Raw genomic sequence first — 17,350 nt, 5'->3', positions numbered from 1 at the left:
TAACAAATGAATGTCAGCCATGTCCAGCGAAGATCAGGTAACAGGTCAGAAGGGTTTCTCAATCAGGAATGAAAGAAGAGCCCTGACAAGGATGAGATTCCCATTTATAGTTATAATCCTTTATATCAAGCATTTAATATTGAAAGCTTACAAAATCGAGTCAAAACATCTTTAAATATCTGAGTCAAAAATTACTGAGAGGACCATGTTCAAGGGTAAATGAGAACCCCTGGGCGTGATCAAGGGAAGATCTGTTATCCCTGGGAACCTCATATTCTCTTGCTGCTGCTGCTAAGTCGCTACAGTCGTGTCTGACTCTGTGCGACCCCATAGACGGCAGCCCACCAGGCTCCGCCGTCCCTGGGATTCTCCAGGCAAGAACACTGGAGTGGGTTACCATTTCCTTCTCCGATGTGTGAAAGTGAAAAGTGAAAGTGATGTCACTCAGGGAAAGACATAAATAGGAACAGAGGGGTGCACTCCGGGTGGGACGGTACCTAGTGACCATGCAAAACCAACATCAACCACATATCAACCCGGGAGGGAAACTCAGGCAAAACTGTGACCAGGTACAAACCATAGGCATGTGGGATTCTTAATCCTGGAACCTGGTTCAGGTGGTTGTGTTCTGATAGTGAACCCAGGAGCGAGGCAGAGCAAACTCAGACCTCAGGGAATCCTGAAATTCATTTGTTTATCAGCATCGCATTAAACGGCCTGAAGTCAAAGTTACTTGGAAAAATTAATGACCAGCCCCAAACTCCACGGAGAGGACTCATTCTACTGCCCTGGGCAGTGACATCAGAATGACCCTCCTGCAAGTGTGAGAAAGCCCTTCCAGGAGGCTGTGGTGTGAAGTGGGGGAGGAGGAGGTCTGAGTCCAGCAGGGGGCGCTATGGGCCTGGTCCTGAGAGCTCAGGGTCCTGGCCAGGCAGGCTGGCACCTCCTCCCCTGGCTTTTACCCACGCGGGCAGCAGGGTCCTCACAGGAGGGTGACGTTCCTGCACCTGGGCCCCCAGGGGACACGGCAGCTCTCAGCTCAGAGCCACAGGCTTGCCTCTCATTTCCTGTTCTTCTGTCGAATCAATACCCAGACCTAACACCCAACCAAGGACAGAGGGAGGATCATACAACAAAAATGGACTTCCTGCAGTAACCTCGACCTCCAGGGATACCTGGACAGGGGATGAGAGACCCCTGCAGAGGGGCTGCCCCGTTGCCCACAGAATGCCCGGTGTTCACAGTGGGAGAGGGATGCAGGCAAGGACCCTTTGTCACCTTCTATGTCATTTGAAATTATCCCTGTTGTGTTATTTGGCAATTTCAACATTTTAGAGTGAACAATGGAAACTTATATTGTTTCAGGTTTTGTGGCTTCGTTAATTGTTCCTTTCCTTTATGTGACCACTTCTTCCATCTAAAAACTTGAGTTCTATGAAATCACATATTTCCCAAAGCTATCATCAGTACATTTGTACAATAAGAAAAGGATTAACTAGGAATATCATAGTTTTTACATCTATGAGTCGAGGTTCTCAAACAACTCTGACAAAATTCGTGTGAATTTTATTAAACAGCTACTTTAGCACTAAATCTAACATGACTACAAAATAAGATTAGTATTTAACATTTTTAATGTTAAAGAAAGAAGAGATGAACAAGACTTTTCTTAAAAAAAGAAGAGATGAACAAGACTTTTCCCGTCTCTTCCGCACACGTTAACACGTGAGATGTCTGAGCTCTTTCTCGTCCTCGTTGCCCCCACATCCCTCCTCCTCCCGAGTCCATCGGCTCCACAGCAGAACCACAGGGAAGGGAGTTTTACAGTGTCCACAATGCTCAGCACACCTACCTGTTCACACATGGTGCTTTTCTATTTCCGATGATGAGACATGTATGCCAACTTTGTTGGAACTGAACTTGCAAGCTATCATCATTGCATGATGACCTGGTGACCTTTTCCCCTACAGGTCTATTGAAGCTACTCCACATTGTCATGGTTTTTCTAGCACAGGAGGCCGTCACCCCAGGCCTGTGTCTCTACTTGTCACTCTCAACCCCCAGCCCTGATTCACCAGCGCTGGGACTAGGGACACTTTACAAGATGGTGTTCAAGGGCCACGCCTTTCCCTTCACTCCAGACACAGGCTCTGGGATTTCCTCCTGGGCTCAGGGCTGGAGGGACAAGGACGGACAGCATCACACAGGTGGGACGCAGCGGTTCCCTGAGAAGGACAGAGAGTGTTCTAAAGATGGACTCAGGTTTGGGAAAGGCTAGATGAGTACAGCAAGAGAGGAAGACTTGCAAACTCCTCCTTCAGCCTCAGATACTCTGGGGAGGAGACGAAGGACTGAAATCACCAAGGTCACGAGAGCACATTTGCTGAAAGACGTCGCCCCATCACTCAGGGGCTCCTTCTGGTTCTGTCCCCGCTCTGTGTGAGGTCCAGCATCGGCCTCCTTCAAGTCCCCCCACCCCAGGGGAACTCAGGTGCCCTGGGCAGGGAGAGGAGGAAGTGATTTGCATGAGGCCCCTCCTCCTCCTGATGGGCTGGAGGCATGAAAAGGCCCAGTACCCCAGCTCCAGCCAAGGAGGCTGAGGAGCCGACGTCCTGGGAGGGTCCCCACCATGGCCTGGATGGTGCTTCTGCTCGGGCTCCTCACTTACGGCTCAGGTCAGGGGCCGGGACTCTGCACCCTTGGGCCACCTCCATGCAGGGTCTCAGGGCCCTTGTCTTGATAATAACACCTGTCTCTCTCTTGTCACTCTTAGGGGTAGATGCTCAGACTGTGGTCCAGGAGCCAGCAGTGTCAGTGTCTCCAGGAGGGACGGTCACCCTGACCTGTGGCCTCACTTCTGGGTCAGTCACTAGCAGTAACTACCCCGGCTGGTTCCAGCAGACCCCAGGCCAGGCTCCCAGAACTCTTATCTACTATACAAACAGCCGCCTCTCTGGGATCCCTGATCGCTTCTCTGGCTCCATCTCTGGGAACAAAGCCGCCCTCACCATCACGGGGGCCCAGCCTGAGGACGAGGCTGTCTATTACTGTGCTCTATACACCGGTAGTTACAATAATACCACAGTAATGCAACTTCATGGGGAAGCACCACCAAAACCTGCCCTTGTGCTCAGAGGGCTCAGCGCTTTGAGGCGGAGGGCAGAGAGAGGGCGGAAATGCTCAGCAGCCCGTGGGGAGTGGTCACCCTCTGGGGTCCCATCTCCTTCCAGCGGTTCATGGCCCCGCGCCTGCTCCTGTCTCTCCTCTGAGGTGTCCAGCTCTTCAAGGGGACACCTCTCCGCCCATAAAGATGTGGAGGGGAATCAGGTCCACATTTTATCAACAACACTGAGAGTCAGAGTCCCCAGCACAACCAGCATGACTCTCCTTGCTGACTTTGGTGATGACCCTTGATGACCTCTAGGGCTGCAAGATGAAATCCAGCAACTGCACCCTGGCAGGGGTCTCAGCTTCACTGTACGGGGACCTGGTCTCCCTGCCCCTCCTGGCTAAAGCGGGCAGGGCCCCATGACCCTGGGGGTCAGGTGCCACTGGGGCTCCAGCCCATCACAGCCTCCAGTCTGAGCCTGGCCAGGAGTCAGGCTGGTCAGCTCTCCAGGTCCCCATCCCAGACCTTGGCAGCCAAGGAGGAGCTGAACTTCTAGGCCAGCCCCCAGCCTGAGAATGACCAGGGGGACAAGCCAGGCTCGTCTGTCCCCCGCTGACTCTGCCATGTGCTGCGCAGGGAATTAGAGACAATACTGTCAGTGACACAGCCAGAGCTCAAGGAGCCAATGCGTGGAATGTGGTCAAGGTCCCTGTGAGTGAATCTGAGGCTGTAGAAACATATGCATCTTCAGAGGCTCCAAAACTTAGTAACAAACGGATTTCAGGGTTTCAGCAAGAGGATGTTATTTCCCTGGCTTTTCTTTTCTCTCCCATTAGGAGGAGGTGGTCATAAGCTCAGAGGGTCTGACCTTGAGTGGCCGGTCCCCAGGGTCAGCGGCCTCTACCTCCCCCTTCCTCTGACCTTGACACGTACCCAGACCTCGGATCTGAGTGCCCTTCTGTCCCTGCAGGGAGGCCACCTCACTTGCCCTCACATCTCAACTGACCCCTCCCAGTTTTGTCCAGGCCCCTATGCTGTGTTCCCTCCCAGGATACGGGGACAGGACTGGGGTCCTCTCAGCGTGGAGCCCCCAGGGCATCAGCACTGGCTTGGGAGGGGGAGCAGAAACCAGGGGAGCCTGAGGGACGGTGACCGTGGGGCCGGCCCCCTCGCTGCATCAACAGTGCTGATTAGGAGGTGGGGGCGGGCAGTGGGCACTGCGGTCACCCCTCCCCCTGGTGTCCTGAGACCACGGAGCTCACGGGGCTGAGCGACCACCGACCGCAGCACAGCTGCCCGGCTCAGCCTGGCTGCCCCTCCCTGAGGGCAGCAGGAAGCAGGGAGTGGTCTCAGCGTCCCCCTGGGTGGAAGGAGCTGCTGACAGGAGTTGCCCCAGGCTCCCAGGTGGGGGTCAGCAGCACAGAGAAGTGGGGTCAGGACCCCCCTTTGCTGGGCCAGTGGACAGCGGACACATACCATTGATTCATGGACTGTTGGTTGGAAGAATGCAGGGCAGCCCTTCCATCCTCCGTTTCCCCACCATGACCATTCCCCGAGCACATCACCAGGGGGCGCTGTGCACCTGCTCAGAACAGGCCGACCCAGAACACACCAGATGGTCCCCTGACCCTGCCCCAGGGCTCACTGGACTGAGCTGGGCGTGACAGCTGGTGCTTCCTCTCAGGGAACAAACTCAGAGCCCGGCCCCCGGCCTCCCGCTGGGAGTGAAGCTGCACACGGCGCCCAGGACCCACAACTGGAGGGTGATGGGCTCAGGGCGTCATCAGGCCCCAACCGCTTCCCAGGAGCAGAGGAGGGGAGGCCCCCAAGCCCACCCCTTGCACCGCTCCGACTTCCCGCAGCCTCCTCTGCTGCTCCCCTGCTCTTTCCTAAGAGCACCCCTCTGACCCATGACTTTCCTCTCCGGTGCTGGGCTCCTCTCCCCAACCCTTCACCAGCGGCCTCCTCCTGCAGACCAACGGCCCTCTACCAGCAGGTGTCGGGGTCCAGTCTTCCTTGACCAGACGCTCACCTCCTTGTCCTCCCTTGCGACCTCTCTAGCCCTCCTACCGGAGAAGCCTCAGGCCTCCAGACGCTCAGGTGTGAGCCCAGGGCATCCCCTCCCGGCCAGGGCTCTCACCGCTGCCTTACCGGGCCTCCTTTACTTTACCTCAGCTTATCGTCCTGTGGGCCCTTCTGAGTGTCCGAGATCAGCAGACCTGACCCGTCACGCACTTTCCCTCAACTCAGCTCTGAGGTGACCTATGGCTCCCACACCTCAGCCCGCCCTGTTTTCACAAGCTGCTCAGAGACAAACCCTCCCCAGCGGAGATGCAGTATGTGGCAGAAAGAGCTGGTTCTAGCCCTGCCTCACTCAAAGTCCAAAAACGTTAAGAATGCAAATATCTTTGTAAAAATATTATTACTGGATAATATTTAAAATTTCCTAGGATACCTATGAAGTCATTTAAAGAGAACTTTTTAATAAAAAATGAACTTACAATCATAGTTTTCCAAAACTGTATCCTAGTGAATGAAAAATTAAAAGAGAACATAGATTTTCCCTCAGTTTAATTCATGCACAGATTATAAGGAACGACTGTAGATTTTCCCTAATCCATTACCACATTCTGGTTCATTTAAAGTCTCACACACCCAGCATGTATACCTATGCCAGTGCAGGGTAAACTACAGTCAACTGTTCTTTTCGAGCCAATCACTTCGAACTCTGCCGTCTCTAACCTGCTATTTGGGATGGTTGGTCCTAAGAGCTACTGTGTATCAGGATCCCTGGGGACACACACTGCTCAGAGCCCTTCAGAGTCTCAATAAAAACTGCCAGGAGCATCACCAGGCCTGCTCCCTGCAGCCTGTGCCCTGTGCCCGCAGGAGAGATGCCCAGGAGGGGTCAGTTCATAAGACAGGACATGGGCACGGGGTCCAGTGTGGGGAAAGCTTCACACACAGCAAGTTCTGTTCAGTTCAGTAGCTCAGTCGTGTCCGAGTCTGTGTGACCCCATGGACTGCAGCACGCCAGCCCTCCCTGTCCATCACCAACTCGTGGAGTTTACTCAAACTCATGTCCATTGAATCGGCGATGCCATCCAACCATCCCATCCTCTGTCATCCCCTTCTCCTCCTTCCTTCAGTCTTTCCCAGCACCAGGGTCTTCTCAAATGAGTCAGTTCTTCACATCAGGTGGCCAAAGTATTGGAGTTTCAGCTTCAACATCAGTCCTTCCAATGAACGTCCAGCACTGATGTCCTTTAGGATGGACTGGTTGGATCTCCTTGCAGTCCAAGGGACTCTCAAGAGTCTTCTCCAACACCACAGTTCAAAAGCATAATTTCTTCGGTGCTCAGCTTTCTTCACCGTCCAGCTCTCAACTTTTCCATGACTACTGGAAAAACCATAGCTTTGACTAGACAGACCTTTGTTGGCAAAGTAATGTGTCTGCTTTCTAATATACTGTCTAGGTTGGTCATAGCTTTTCTTCCAAAGAGCCAGCGTCTTTTAATTTCATGGCTGCAATCACCATCTGCAGTGATTTTGGAGAGCCAAAGAGTAAAGTCTGTCACTGTTTCCACTGTTTCCCCATCTATTTGCCATGAAGTGATGGGGCCAGATGCCATGATCTTAGTTTTCTAAATGTTGGGTTTTAATCCAACTTTTTCACTCTCCTCTTTCCCTTCCATCAAGAGGCTCTTCAGCTCACACACACAGTGAAGATCCAGGCGTTCAGCAATGCAGAGTCCCACCTCAGGCCTCTCTCCACACGTTCACCCCTCCTCAGAGAAGTGCCCCCTCCTCCTCAGGGCTGAGGGGACACACAGAGGAAGGTGGGCTCTGCCCCCCAGGGGGAAGGCCCACAGAGGAGGGCCCCTGCTGTCCTGCACAGAAGGAGACCCACCTTCCCGCTCCGGGGCTGGCACTGCCCTGACCTGATCCTGATCTGAGAGGAATCTGCATCTCAGATGCCCCTCGGTCCTGACCCCTGAGCAGTCATGGAAGCCATGAACAGACTCGCCCTGAGGATTTGAGGGGAGCCCATGATGGCCCTGAGCTCACGGGGACACAGAAGGGGCACCTGGCCTGGTGCTAAAGAGGGGACAGCGCCCAGAGCAGGGGCAGGACCTGTCCTTGAGGGCTCTGGTCTCCAGGTCACAGGATGTGTGTCTGGGCCTGGACGAGGGGCGGGGGGCGCTCGGGGTCCATTCCTGAAGATGGCTGGCGGGAGGCATGATGGGCCCCCCTGACAGAGCTGCCCGCCAAGGCCTGGTGGCCTCTGTTCAGGGCTCCCAGCTGTGACCTCCCACTGCTGGACCCCACAGAGCCCCACCCCTGACAACACTCTGGCCGCCCTCAGGCATAGAGACCTGGCCCAGGGCCCAGCGAGGGGTCAGTCTGATGCACGGGATCGTCTGCATGAAAGGACCCTCCCCTTCTCAGAGTATGAAGAGGGGAAGGAGCAGTGTGGGGACGCTCTGCTCAGCTGTGGGGCCACAGAAGGCAGGACGCGCTGACCATGTCCACCATAGCCTGGTCCCCTCTGCTCCTCACCCTGGTCACTCTCTGCACAGGTGACTGGATGGCGGGACAGGGGAAGGGTCTTGGGAAGACACATGGGCCGTGTTCCCTGCTCTCGTGTCTGGACCCCAGAGTCACCATCTCTGTCTCTCCCCCTTCCAGGATCCTGGGCCCAGGCTGTGCTGATTCAGCTGTCCTCCGTGTCCGAGTCCCTGGGCCAGAGGGTCAGCATCACCTGCTCTGGAAGCAGCAGCAACATCGGGGGTAATAGTGTGAACTGGTACCAACAACTCCCAGGAAAGGCCCCCAGACTCCTGATCTATGGTGATGTTACCAGACCCTCGGGGGTCCCAGATAGATTCTCTAGCTCCTAGTCTGGCAACTCGGCCTCCCTGACCATCACTTGGCTCCAGGCTGAGGATGAAGCTGATTATTACTCCGGGTGTTACGATGACAGCTTGGATAGTCACACAGTGCTTTCCCAGCATCCAAATCTTTTCCAATGAGTCAGCTGTTCACATCAAGGAGCAAAGTATTGCAGCCTCTACTTTTGCATCATCCTTCCATGAGTATTCAGGGTTGATTTTCTTAAAGATTGACAGGTTTGCTCTCCTTGCTGTCCAAGGGACGCTCTAGAGTCTTCTCTAGCACCACAGTGTCACTGTAAAGCAGCTATACTCCAATAACAAAATGATGACAATCATTCCCAAATGGTTCACAATTCTCCCTGCACACACGGTCTTCACCTGCCATGAAGCACGAGGTAGGAAGTTCTAGCAAAGAAATGGAAACTGTGAGAAAAGAAATAGAGGGAAAAACAGCCCTGAAATTATTCTCCTCTAGCCCCAGTAGACCTGATATGTCTGAGGAAGGGAAGGCACATGAAGGGGTGCTTGAACCCCAGGAACACGTGTTCTGTTCTGGGAAATACCAGGGAGGTGGAGAGATCAGCTTTAGTCCTGGACGTGGCCCAGAACAGGTGAGGGGAGGGTGGCGGGCAGAGTGTGGGTGTAGTGGTTGGGTGGGGGGGCTGCTGGGTTCCTGAGCTTCACCTGCAGTGGGCACCTGGGGTCACCTCTCCACCAGGAACACCTTTGTGACCCACAACCGGTTGGTGAGAATTATGACCTGGCCTCTAAACAGAAGAGGATGCCAGTATGATTTCAGGGCTCCGGGCAGTATTTCCAAAGCTTAAAATGGAAGCTACACCCATGAACTCTGAATAGAAAATCCGAATACCACCCCCACCCCACCAACCACACACATAATCATAGATTTTCTCCACAGCAGTGTTGGCCGGTCCAGAAAGAGAGTGAAGTTGCCCTGCAACATATGGGGTGCTGACACCCTGGTCTAGTGGGGTTACATGGAGTCATGCATGCAGCTGGTGAGGGAGAGTATTTCCCAGACATCCACTTCCTTGGAAGTATGGCAAATCAATGATAGAAGTTAAGAAATATACATGAAAATATTTTGAAATGAACACTACATATGAGTCATGCTGATAATTAAGGAGAATGAATACAAAAGTGTTCAATTTCACAATTATTAAAAATAGTATAGAATTTTTAAATTATATAAATTTAAAAGTAGCTTAGAGTGTCTGTTATTCTGGTTCCAGTAGTTTTTAAAAAAAGGCATAAACTTTGACCATATTTATATGACAACAAGAAACTTTCAGCAAGAAATATAAAAGAAAATTTGAACAAGAGTGAAATATTTTCTTCCAGGGAAACACGGAGTAACCAGGTTGTGCAAGCCGCTCATTATTTGTAGTGTCGCTTCCTTATACTTGTTTCCCTTGGGAAGTTGGAGGGAGTATAAGCAGAGGGGATGGGGTGGAGCCCTTAGATGTCAGAAGGAAGGATGCTGGTTCCTGACACGCCCCAAGGATCACTGCCTGCTCAGAGTCAGGCTCGGCAGCAGGGACGTTCCACCTGTCCCCTCCCCCCGCATCCTGAGCACAGTCTGCGTTGCGTCAGCCGGGCCCATTGTCCAGTTCAGTGCTCAGGTCCTCCAGTCCTGGAAAGAGCAGCAGAGCTGGTGGTGTGAGGTGTCCGGGAACCAACAGGTCCCAGCCAGAGACCCCAAGCCATGATGCCTGCAGCTCCCCAACCCTCAGGATCTGCAATTGGTCCTTTGGCTCCAGACGCGGTCACTCAGGTTCCTTGACGACTGGGGGCTCCCATCCTCAGATGAAAGAGGAGGAGGATGGGGGTGATCATGATTCGGGCACCTGGACACAGGTGGTGCCCCCACAGTCACCTTCTCTTCTGCATCCTGGGAGCTGGGAGCAGAGTTAGCCTCATTCAGAAAGGCAGCTTCTGGTTCCCAAGACAATCCAGTGAACACGCGGCAAAAGTTTTACTTAACTTATTTAGGAAAGAGGAGACTAGGAACTAATACAGTGGGGTCACGGAGTATAAAAGCAAAATGCTTATAGTTCCCTGGGAAAGCACCTCAAAGCAATCTGCGTGTGCCTGTGTGCGTGTGTAAGGCACTGCTTCATTTCTAACGAAGGAGAAAGCATCCGCGTCCTGCACAGTCAGGAGGCTGCATCCACGGGGTCATCACTGTCTTGACCTGACCCTGATTTAAAGGAATACGTGTCCCCGACGTCCCCTCAGTCCTGACCCTGAGCTGTGAGGGCGCCGTGTACAGACTCACCCTGAGGGTCAGAGGGGAGCCCATAGACGGCCCTGAGGTCACAGGGGACACAGAACGGAAGCCCGGCCAGAAGGCAAGAATGGGACAGAGCACAGAGCAGGACCAGGGTCTGCCCCGAGGGCTCTGGTTACCAGGTCGCAGGCTGTGTGTCTGGGCCTGGACACCAGGGGGCGCGCGGGATCCGATCCTGAGGGTGGTTGGGGGATGGGCGCTGGGACCCTGGCGCTGCCTGGTGGCCTCTGCTCCTGGCTCCCAGTGTGACCTCCCACCCGGGACCCCCACAGCCCCGCCCCAGTGAACCCACTGGCCACCCTCAGGCACAGGGGCCTGACCCAGGGCCCAGGGAGGCATCAGAAAATTGTTTGGGGAAGGGGGTTCATTTGCATGAAAGGACCCTCCCCTCTCAGACAATGAAGAGGGGAAGGAGCGGTGTGGGGATGCGCTGCTCAGCTGTGGGGCCACAGAAGGCAGCACGCCCTGACCATGTCCACCATGGCCTGGTCCCCTGTGCTCCTCACCCTGGTCGCTCTCTGCACAGGTTACTGGATTTGGGGTCGGGGAAGGGCCCTGAGAAGACGCATGTCCCTTCTCCCTCCTCTCCTTCCTGAAGCCCACCGTCACCATCTCTGTCTCTCCCCCTTCCAGGATCCTGGGCCCAGACTGTGCTGACTCAGCCGCCCTCCGTGTCCAGGACTTTGGGACAGAGGGTCACCATCTCTTGTACTGGAAACAGGAGCAACACTGGGGGTAATTATGTCAGCTAGAACCAACAGCTCCCAGGATGGTGCCCCGCACTTCTGATCTATGAAAACAGCAAACGACCCTCACAGGTCCCAAATTGATTCTCTGGCTCCAAGTCTGGCAAGTCGGCCTCTCTGACCACTTCAGTTCAGGTTGAGGGCGACACTGATTATTAGTGTTTCTCATGGTCTGATGGCTTGAAAGTTTCCTCAGTGCTTCAGGCCAGAGTGGAAAGAGACAAAATTCTGCTTCCCCCACAGCCGTGGCGCTCCCAGGGCAAGCTGTTTGCCCCTCCCTTCCTGGAGTCCCTGAGAGCACAGAACCCAGGGGACTGAGCATCCCCTGACTGCAGCACAGCTGCCCCCTCAGCTCGACTCCCCTCCCCAGGGCAGCAGCTCACAAGGGGTGGTCACACACCCCTGGATGAAGGAGCTGCTGACAGCAGTTGCCCCTGGTTCCCAGGTCCAAGTCATCAGCAACGAGCAGGGGGGTCAGTGCCGCCCTTGCTGGGTCAGTGGGCAGTGAACGCACATACCTGACTGCCGGGGTCCAGCCTCGGCAGGATCCAGGGGTACCCTCAGGATGAACGGCTTCGGCGAGAGAGAGAGAGAAAGAAAGAGATAGAGAGAGAGAAAGAGAGAGAGAAAGAGAGAGAGAGAGAGAGAGAGAAAGAGAGAAGAGAGAGAGAAAGAGAAAGAGACCAGACTGGGGGTGTGCCACAGAGTCTGGCATCGCTTTATTTTTTACCGTAGCTTTTATACCCTAAGTTAGTACATTTCTGAGGGGAAGATAGTTTAACATTACATCAGCTTGTCCTTCACGAAACCAGGGTGTTTTCTGCATACCTCTTTGTTCATGAGGGTCTTGTACATTATCTTCTGGCCTTGGGGCCTATTAACATTTTATGCAAATCAGGTGAATGTAAACCTATTTTCTGTTTCTGTGGTGATTTTAACAGAAAAGTTACAGTCTCACGGGGCAACAGTACAGCATGTCACAACATAGTAGAAGTATAACCTTGTTAACATAAAAGTCAATGCTTTTGCAGAAGTTGTCAGTTGAATTTATCTAAGAGGTTTACTCCACACAGACTCCGCGGCTTCAGTGAGGCAGCCTCTGCCTAGCACTCCTGGCTGACAATTAACAATCGTCTCATTGGTATCACACTAGGGCTAAGCTCTTATTTTTCTAGATCTATAACTATATTAACAATGATTTCCATAACACAACCTTAGCACATTAAGCGCAAAAACACAGCAAGCAAACGTTAACCCAATAACCACTTTTAGAATAATTTTTCTTGTGTGTTCTAATAGGGCTTCCTCACTCCCCAAAGGGCTCTATGTCTATTAGGGTCTTTATATGATCAGGTTCTTTATGCTGTTTTATGATTAGGGTATTATAAGCAGTTATGCATATTAGTACCAAGGGTATAAACGCATTTGCCAAAGAAACTAGAATGCCAGCAAAGGTGTTTAAATTAAAACACTCCTTTCACCCTGGATAATCTCATAAAATACCACCACCCAGACTACTTATTGATTAAAGTTCTAAATTGATTCTTATTTGGAAAGAGATCGGGGAAGGCCTTCTGCCTATGTCACAGAAATTAGGGAGTAGTCTATTGAAGCAAGCATCAGAAAGACAGATATCATCTTTAATGTGAGCGCCGGGGGCAGCTTTTCGGAATCCCTGAAAACCTGATCTGCCTTGCCTGTCAGGATTTCTCCTCATGACCTTGTCATGGGTGGGATCTCGTGAGCTGGCTCCTGGCACCTGACATTCCACTACAGAAGGATCTCCTGCTAAAGGAAAAGGAAATGGAACTCAGAGTTTCTTCAAGTAATTTCCTCACTTTCTAGGATCTGGTAAAAATGGTCATTTCGATCTAGAACCAGGAAACTAAATATTGAAGGGAAGTGAGACGGCATAGACATCAATGCTGAGATGCCTCAGATGATGAAATCAGGTGACAGATATTTTTAGGGAGAAATCAGCAAATCTATTTGATGAGCAAATACTAACACTCTTGGGTCCAAAAGAAAAGGAGATAAATGAAAGAAAAAATAAAAGAATCGTGAGAAAATGTAGTCAGAATCATTTGAAAATAAAATACATGAAAATAAAAGATAATTCTCTGTATGTTATCAAAGACCTGTAAAACTTATTATTTAATTCATTTATTTGTTTATTGACAGAGGATTTGGTGACAGGAAAAAGAGGCAGCCCCTCCTTCCTCATAAGGCTTCCCAGGTGTCACTAGTGGTAAGGAACCCTCCTGCCAACGCGAGAGTCATAAGAGATGTGGGTTCTGTCCCTGGGTTGGGAAGATCCTCTGGAGCAAGAAACGGCAACCCACTTCAGTGTTCCCGTCTAGAGGATCCCATGGACAGAGGAGCCTGGTGGGCTACAGTCCATGGGTCACAAGAGTCAGGCAGGATTGAGAACCAAGCAACTGAGCAGCACCTTGCTCACAAACTCACCACGGTGACTGTTCCCCACAGAGGCCACCAGGGGGCGCTGTGTACCAGCTCAGACTGGTAAAGCCTCAACACACCCACGTGGTCCCCTGACCTGGCCCTGCACCCGGGCTCAGTGGCCTGAGTTGGACAAGACAGCAGGTGCTTCCTCCCAGGGGACAGACTCAGAGCCGCGGCCCCCAGGCCTCCTCCTGGGAGTGACGCTGCACACGGGGCCGAGCACCCAGAATTGGAGGGTGAACGGATCAGGTGGTCATCAGTCCCCATCCTCTTCCCAGAAACAGGGGAGGGGAGGAGCCCCCAGAACACACCCCGTGCACCCCTCCAGCTCTCCTCAGCCTGCTCCTGCTCCTCCTCATCTCTTTGCTAAGAGCCTGCCCTCCAGCTCCCCTCATTCGTGACTTTCCCCCAATCCTGAGCCTCTCTCTCTACAAACCTGCGCTGTTCACTTCCACGGTCATGACCAAGCTCAGTCTGTCAGCAGGTCATGGACGTGTTTCCAGATCTTCCTGAACTGGACACTCACTTCCTCCACCCCTCCTTGAACCTCTCTAACCCTTCCTTCCTGAGAAGCCTCAGGTCTCTGGCTCTATGTGTGACCCGAGTTCGTTAGCCCCTGCTCCTCCCAGGTTCCCCTTGTTTCCCAGAGGATCCATGAAGCCCTCTAGTAGCTGATTTATCCCCTGAACGCTCACACTCCGCTCTGTGTGTCCATCGAGTGAGGAATCAGGTGGGGAGAGAAACCCTGGTCCTGAGATGCAGGAAATGATTCTGTGCTCAGTTGCTGTGGGATTGAATTTTTGCACAGTGAGCAGAGAAGCTGTTGGGCCCTCAGGTAGGAAAGCAGGCGCCCTCCTGGGGCTCTGCCCCCGGGGCGATCACTGCTGCTCCTACTGGACCACGTCTAAGTCAGTTTGCTCCCCATGGTCACGTCTCAGTTTCCTGAGGACAACTGATCTGCCTTGTCATGGCCTGTGTCTCATCTCAGACCTGAGACGGACCCGTGGCTCTGATAACTCAGCCTGCCCTGTTTTCACAGATAGAGCTTCCTGCTAAGACACGAAAATCCCTCAGTGGAGATGCCATAAGTGTTAGAAAGACTGGTTCCGGCCCTGCCTCGCTCAGAGTCCAATATAATTAAGAACGCCAATATCTTTGTGAAAATGTTCTTTTACTTGATAATGAAATTTCATAAGATACCTCTCATGTGATTTAGTTAAACTTATCTTATTTGATGAGCAGAGCCTATAAAGAATGTTGTGTTTTAGAAAAAGTACCGTGGCCATGCAAATTAAAACAGAACCAGAGTCGGAAGCAACTTAGTGACTGAACAACAACATTTCCTTCAGTTATATTTATGCTCTTGTTTAAAGAGAGAACCTTAGATTTTTACAGATCCATTAGCACATTTTGGTTCATTTGAAATCTCAAAGTCACACACCCACAGTGTAACATGCACACGCACTATAAGCTGGACTATAGTTGACTGTCCTTTTCCAACCAAATAATTTCTAAACTGTGTCATTTCACAACCAGATCAGAGTCGAAGAGCTCTGATCACCCGGTCACAGGAAGTGTGTCTGGGCTGGACACCAGGGGACATTCCCAGGCAGTCCTGAAGAGTTGTGCACCCACAGTGTAACACGGGGTGGGGGTGGTCATTTGCATGAAAGGCTCCCAGCGGGGACCTCCCACTCCCAAGCCCCACACAACCCCGCCCCCGATCTGGCTACCCCGAGGGACAGGGACCTGACTCGGGGCCAGGGAGGCATCAGAGAGCTGGGGATGGGGGGTCATTTGCATGAAAGGACCCTCCCCCTCTCAGACTATGAAGAGGGGAAGGAGAGTTGTGGGGACGCGCTGCTCAGCTGTGGGGCCACAGAAGGCAGGACGCCCTGACCATGTCCACCATGGCCTGGTCCCCTCTGCTCTTAACCCTGGTCGCTCTCTGCACAGGTGACTGGATAGGGGGACAGGGGAAGGGCCCTGGGAAGACACACGGGCCCTGCTCCCTTCTCTTGTGTCTGGACCCCAGAGTCACCATCTCTGTCTCTCCCCCTTCCAGGATCCTGGGCCCAGGCAGTGGTGACTCAGCCGCCCTCCGTGTCTGGGTCCCCGGGCCAGAGGGTCACCATCACCTGCACTGGGACCAGCAACAACATCGGCGGTGGTTATTATGTGGGCTGGTTCCGACAGATCCCAGGATCGGCCCCCAGACTGCTCATCTATGCTACTACCAGTCGAGCCTCGGGGGTCCCGGACCGATTCTCTGGCTCCAGGTCTGGCAACACGGCCACCCTGACCATCAGTTCGCTCCAGGCTGAGGACGAGGCGGATTATTACTGTGCGTCTGCTGACGGTAGGAGCTTTGATGGCACAGTGCTCCAGGCCAGGGGGGAAGTGAGACAAAAACCTGCTCTGCTCCAGACATGGGCCTCCCGGGGCTGAACCATCCTTTGCCAATGCAGACACTTCTGTTCTTTGTTTGATTTAAAACTAGGGTCTGAGCCCCACACCGTGAACTTGGTCTGGGAAATCCTTTCAGACCTTCTTCATTCTGCCCTCTCACCAAGGCTTTTCTGGGGCAACCAAATATTATATGATTATCTAAAATTGAGCAGCAGGCCCTCAATGCCAGAGGAAGGTGCCTGGGGGGCAAAGTCCATGATAGTCAGTGAGCCTGTCACTGTCCTGATAGTCACTGTCCTGCTGCACAGTGAGCCGCTCCTCACGGGGGCCGGGACATCCCAGGAGCTGGAGGAGGTGACCGCGGCCAGCAGGAGAGACAGCGTCCAGCTGTGTCTGATTCAGGACACAGAAGCTCCTTGGCCATCCCTGGGCTGAGATGATGCCCAGGCTGCTGCTCCTGTCTTTCCTGTGACTGCCTGTCAGGCTTCCCCAGAGTTCCAGGCCTGCGGGAACTAGACCAGGACTCCTCTCTCACTGGGGGAGCTGGGGCAGCCCAGGGGCTTCCTGCTGAGGCTCTGATGGACCTTCTGCTGCTGCTGCTCCACCTTGGGTCCAGGTCATCGGGGGCGCTGCCTGTGCATGGAGGCTCTTTCTCTCCCTCTGTCCTCAGAGTCCCTCCAGCAGCCCACTCCCAGGAGAGGGTCTCAAAGGAAACACAAAGTCTATGTCCCTTACTCTGGGGATGCAGCATCTCTTTGCCCTGAAGCTCAGGGATTGATGTGGGGGGTCTTGCTGAGGTCATCTCTGACCTGTGAGGCCCCCACTCTGCCCCTCACCCTCTCTCCTGCCCAGGGAGAGAGTCCTGCTCTCAGCCTCCTCTGTGTCCCCTCACAGTGAGCAGGGCTCGGGCAGGGTGGACTCAGTCACATGCGGTGACTACATCCCCAGCACAGACGGCCACCCTCACCTGTGCTGGAAACATCAGCTATGTTGGCACCAAGGGGGCAGCTTGGCTGTAGCCACACCCTGGTCACGTCCCCAAACTCGTGACCCTGAGGAGTCTCAAGCTGTCCCCAGGGTCTCAGAGAGGCTCTGGGCTCCAGGTCAGACTCGCAGACCATGTCTGGCTACAGCCCGAAGTGGAGACTGATTGTTCCTGCTCAGCTGGGATGGCAGCCTTGCTGCTCACAGGGGTCTTCAGGCCAGGGGCTGAAGTGAGCCCCGAACCCTGAGCTCCTGGGCTCACCCGGCTGGTGGGGCTCACAGAGCACCGTCTACTGCCTCACGAGACCAGACAGGGCTCCCACGGACCCCGCTGAGTGCAGTGCAGAGGGTCAAACATAGTCATGTCAGTGGCACAGCTGGGATCTGCACAAGGAGCCAATGTACGTGGTCAGTGTCACTTGAGTGGATCTGA

At 53.3% G+C, this 17,350-nt stretch overlaps 1 gene segment (V, D, J or C); it reads left to right on the top strand.

Moving 5' to 3' along the window:
• LOC122423944 overlaps nt 1–17,350 on the top strand; it is a 65,072-nt gene that overhangs the window by 41,164 nt on the left and 6,558 nt on the right. Inside the window, 1 exon segment of the V gene segment in view lies at nt 15,590–15,883. Coding sequence covers nt 15,590–15,883 — 294 coding nt within the window.

This window comes from Cervus canadensis, chromosome 1 (assembly GCF_019320065.1).
Source record: "Cervus canadensis isolate Bull #8, Minnesota chromosome 1, ASM1932006v1, whole genome shotgun sequence".
Taxonomy (NCBI): domain Eukaryota; kingdom Metazoa; phylum Chordata; class Mammalia; order Artiodactyla; family Cervidae; genus Cervus; species Cervus canadensis.
This window is presented reverse-complemented; position numbering and strand designations above follow the sequence as displayed.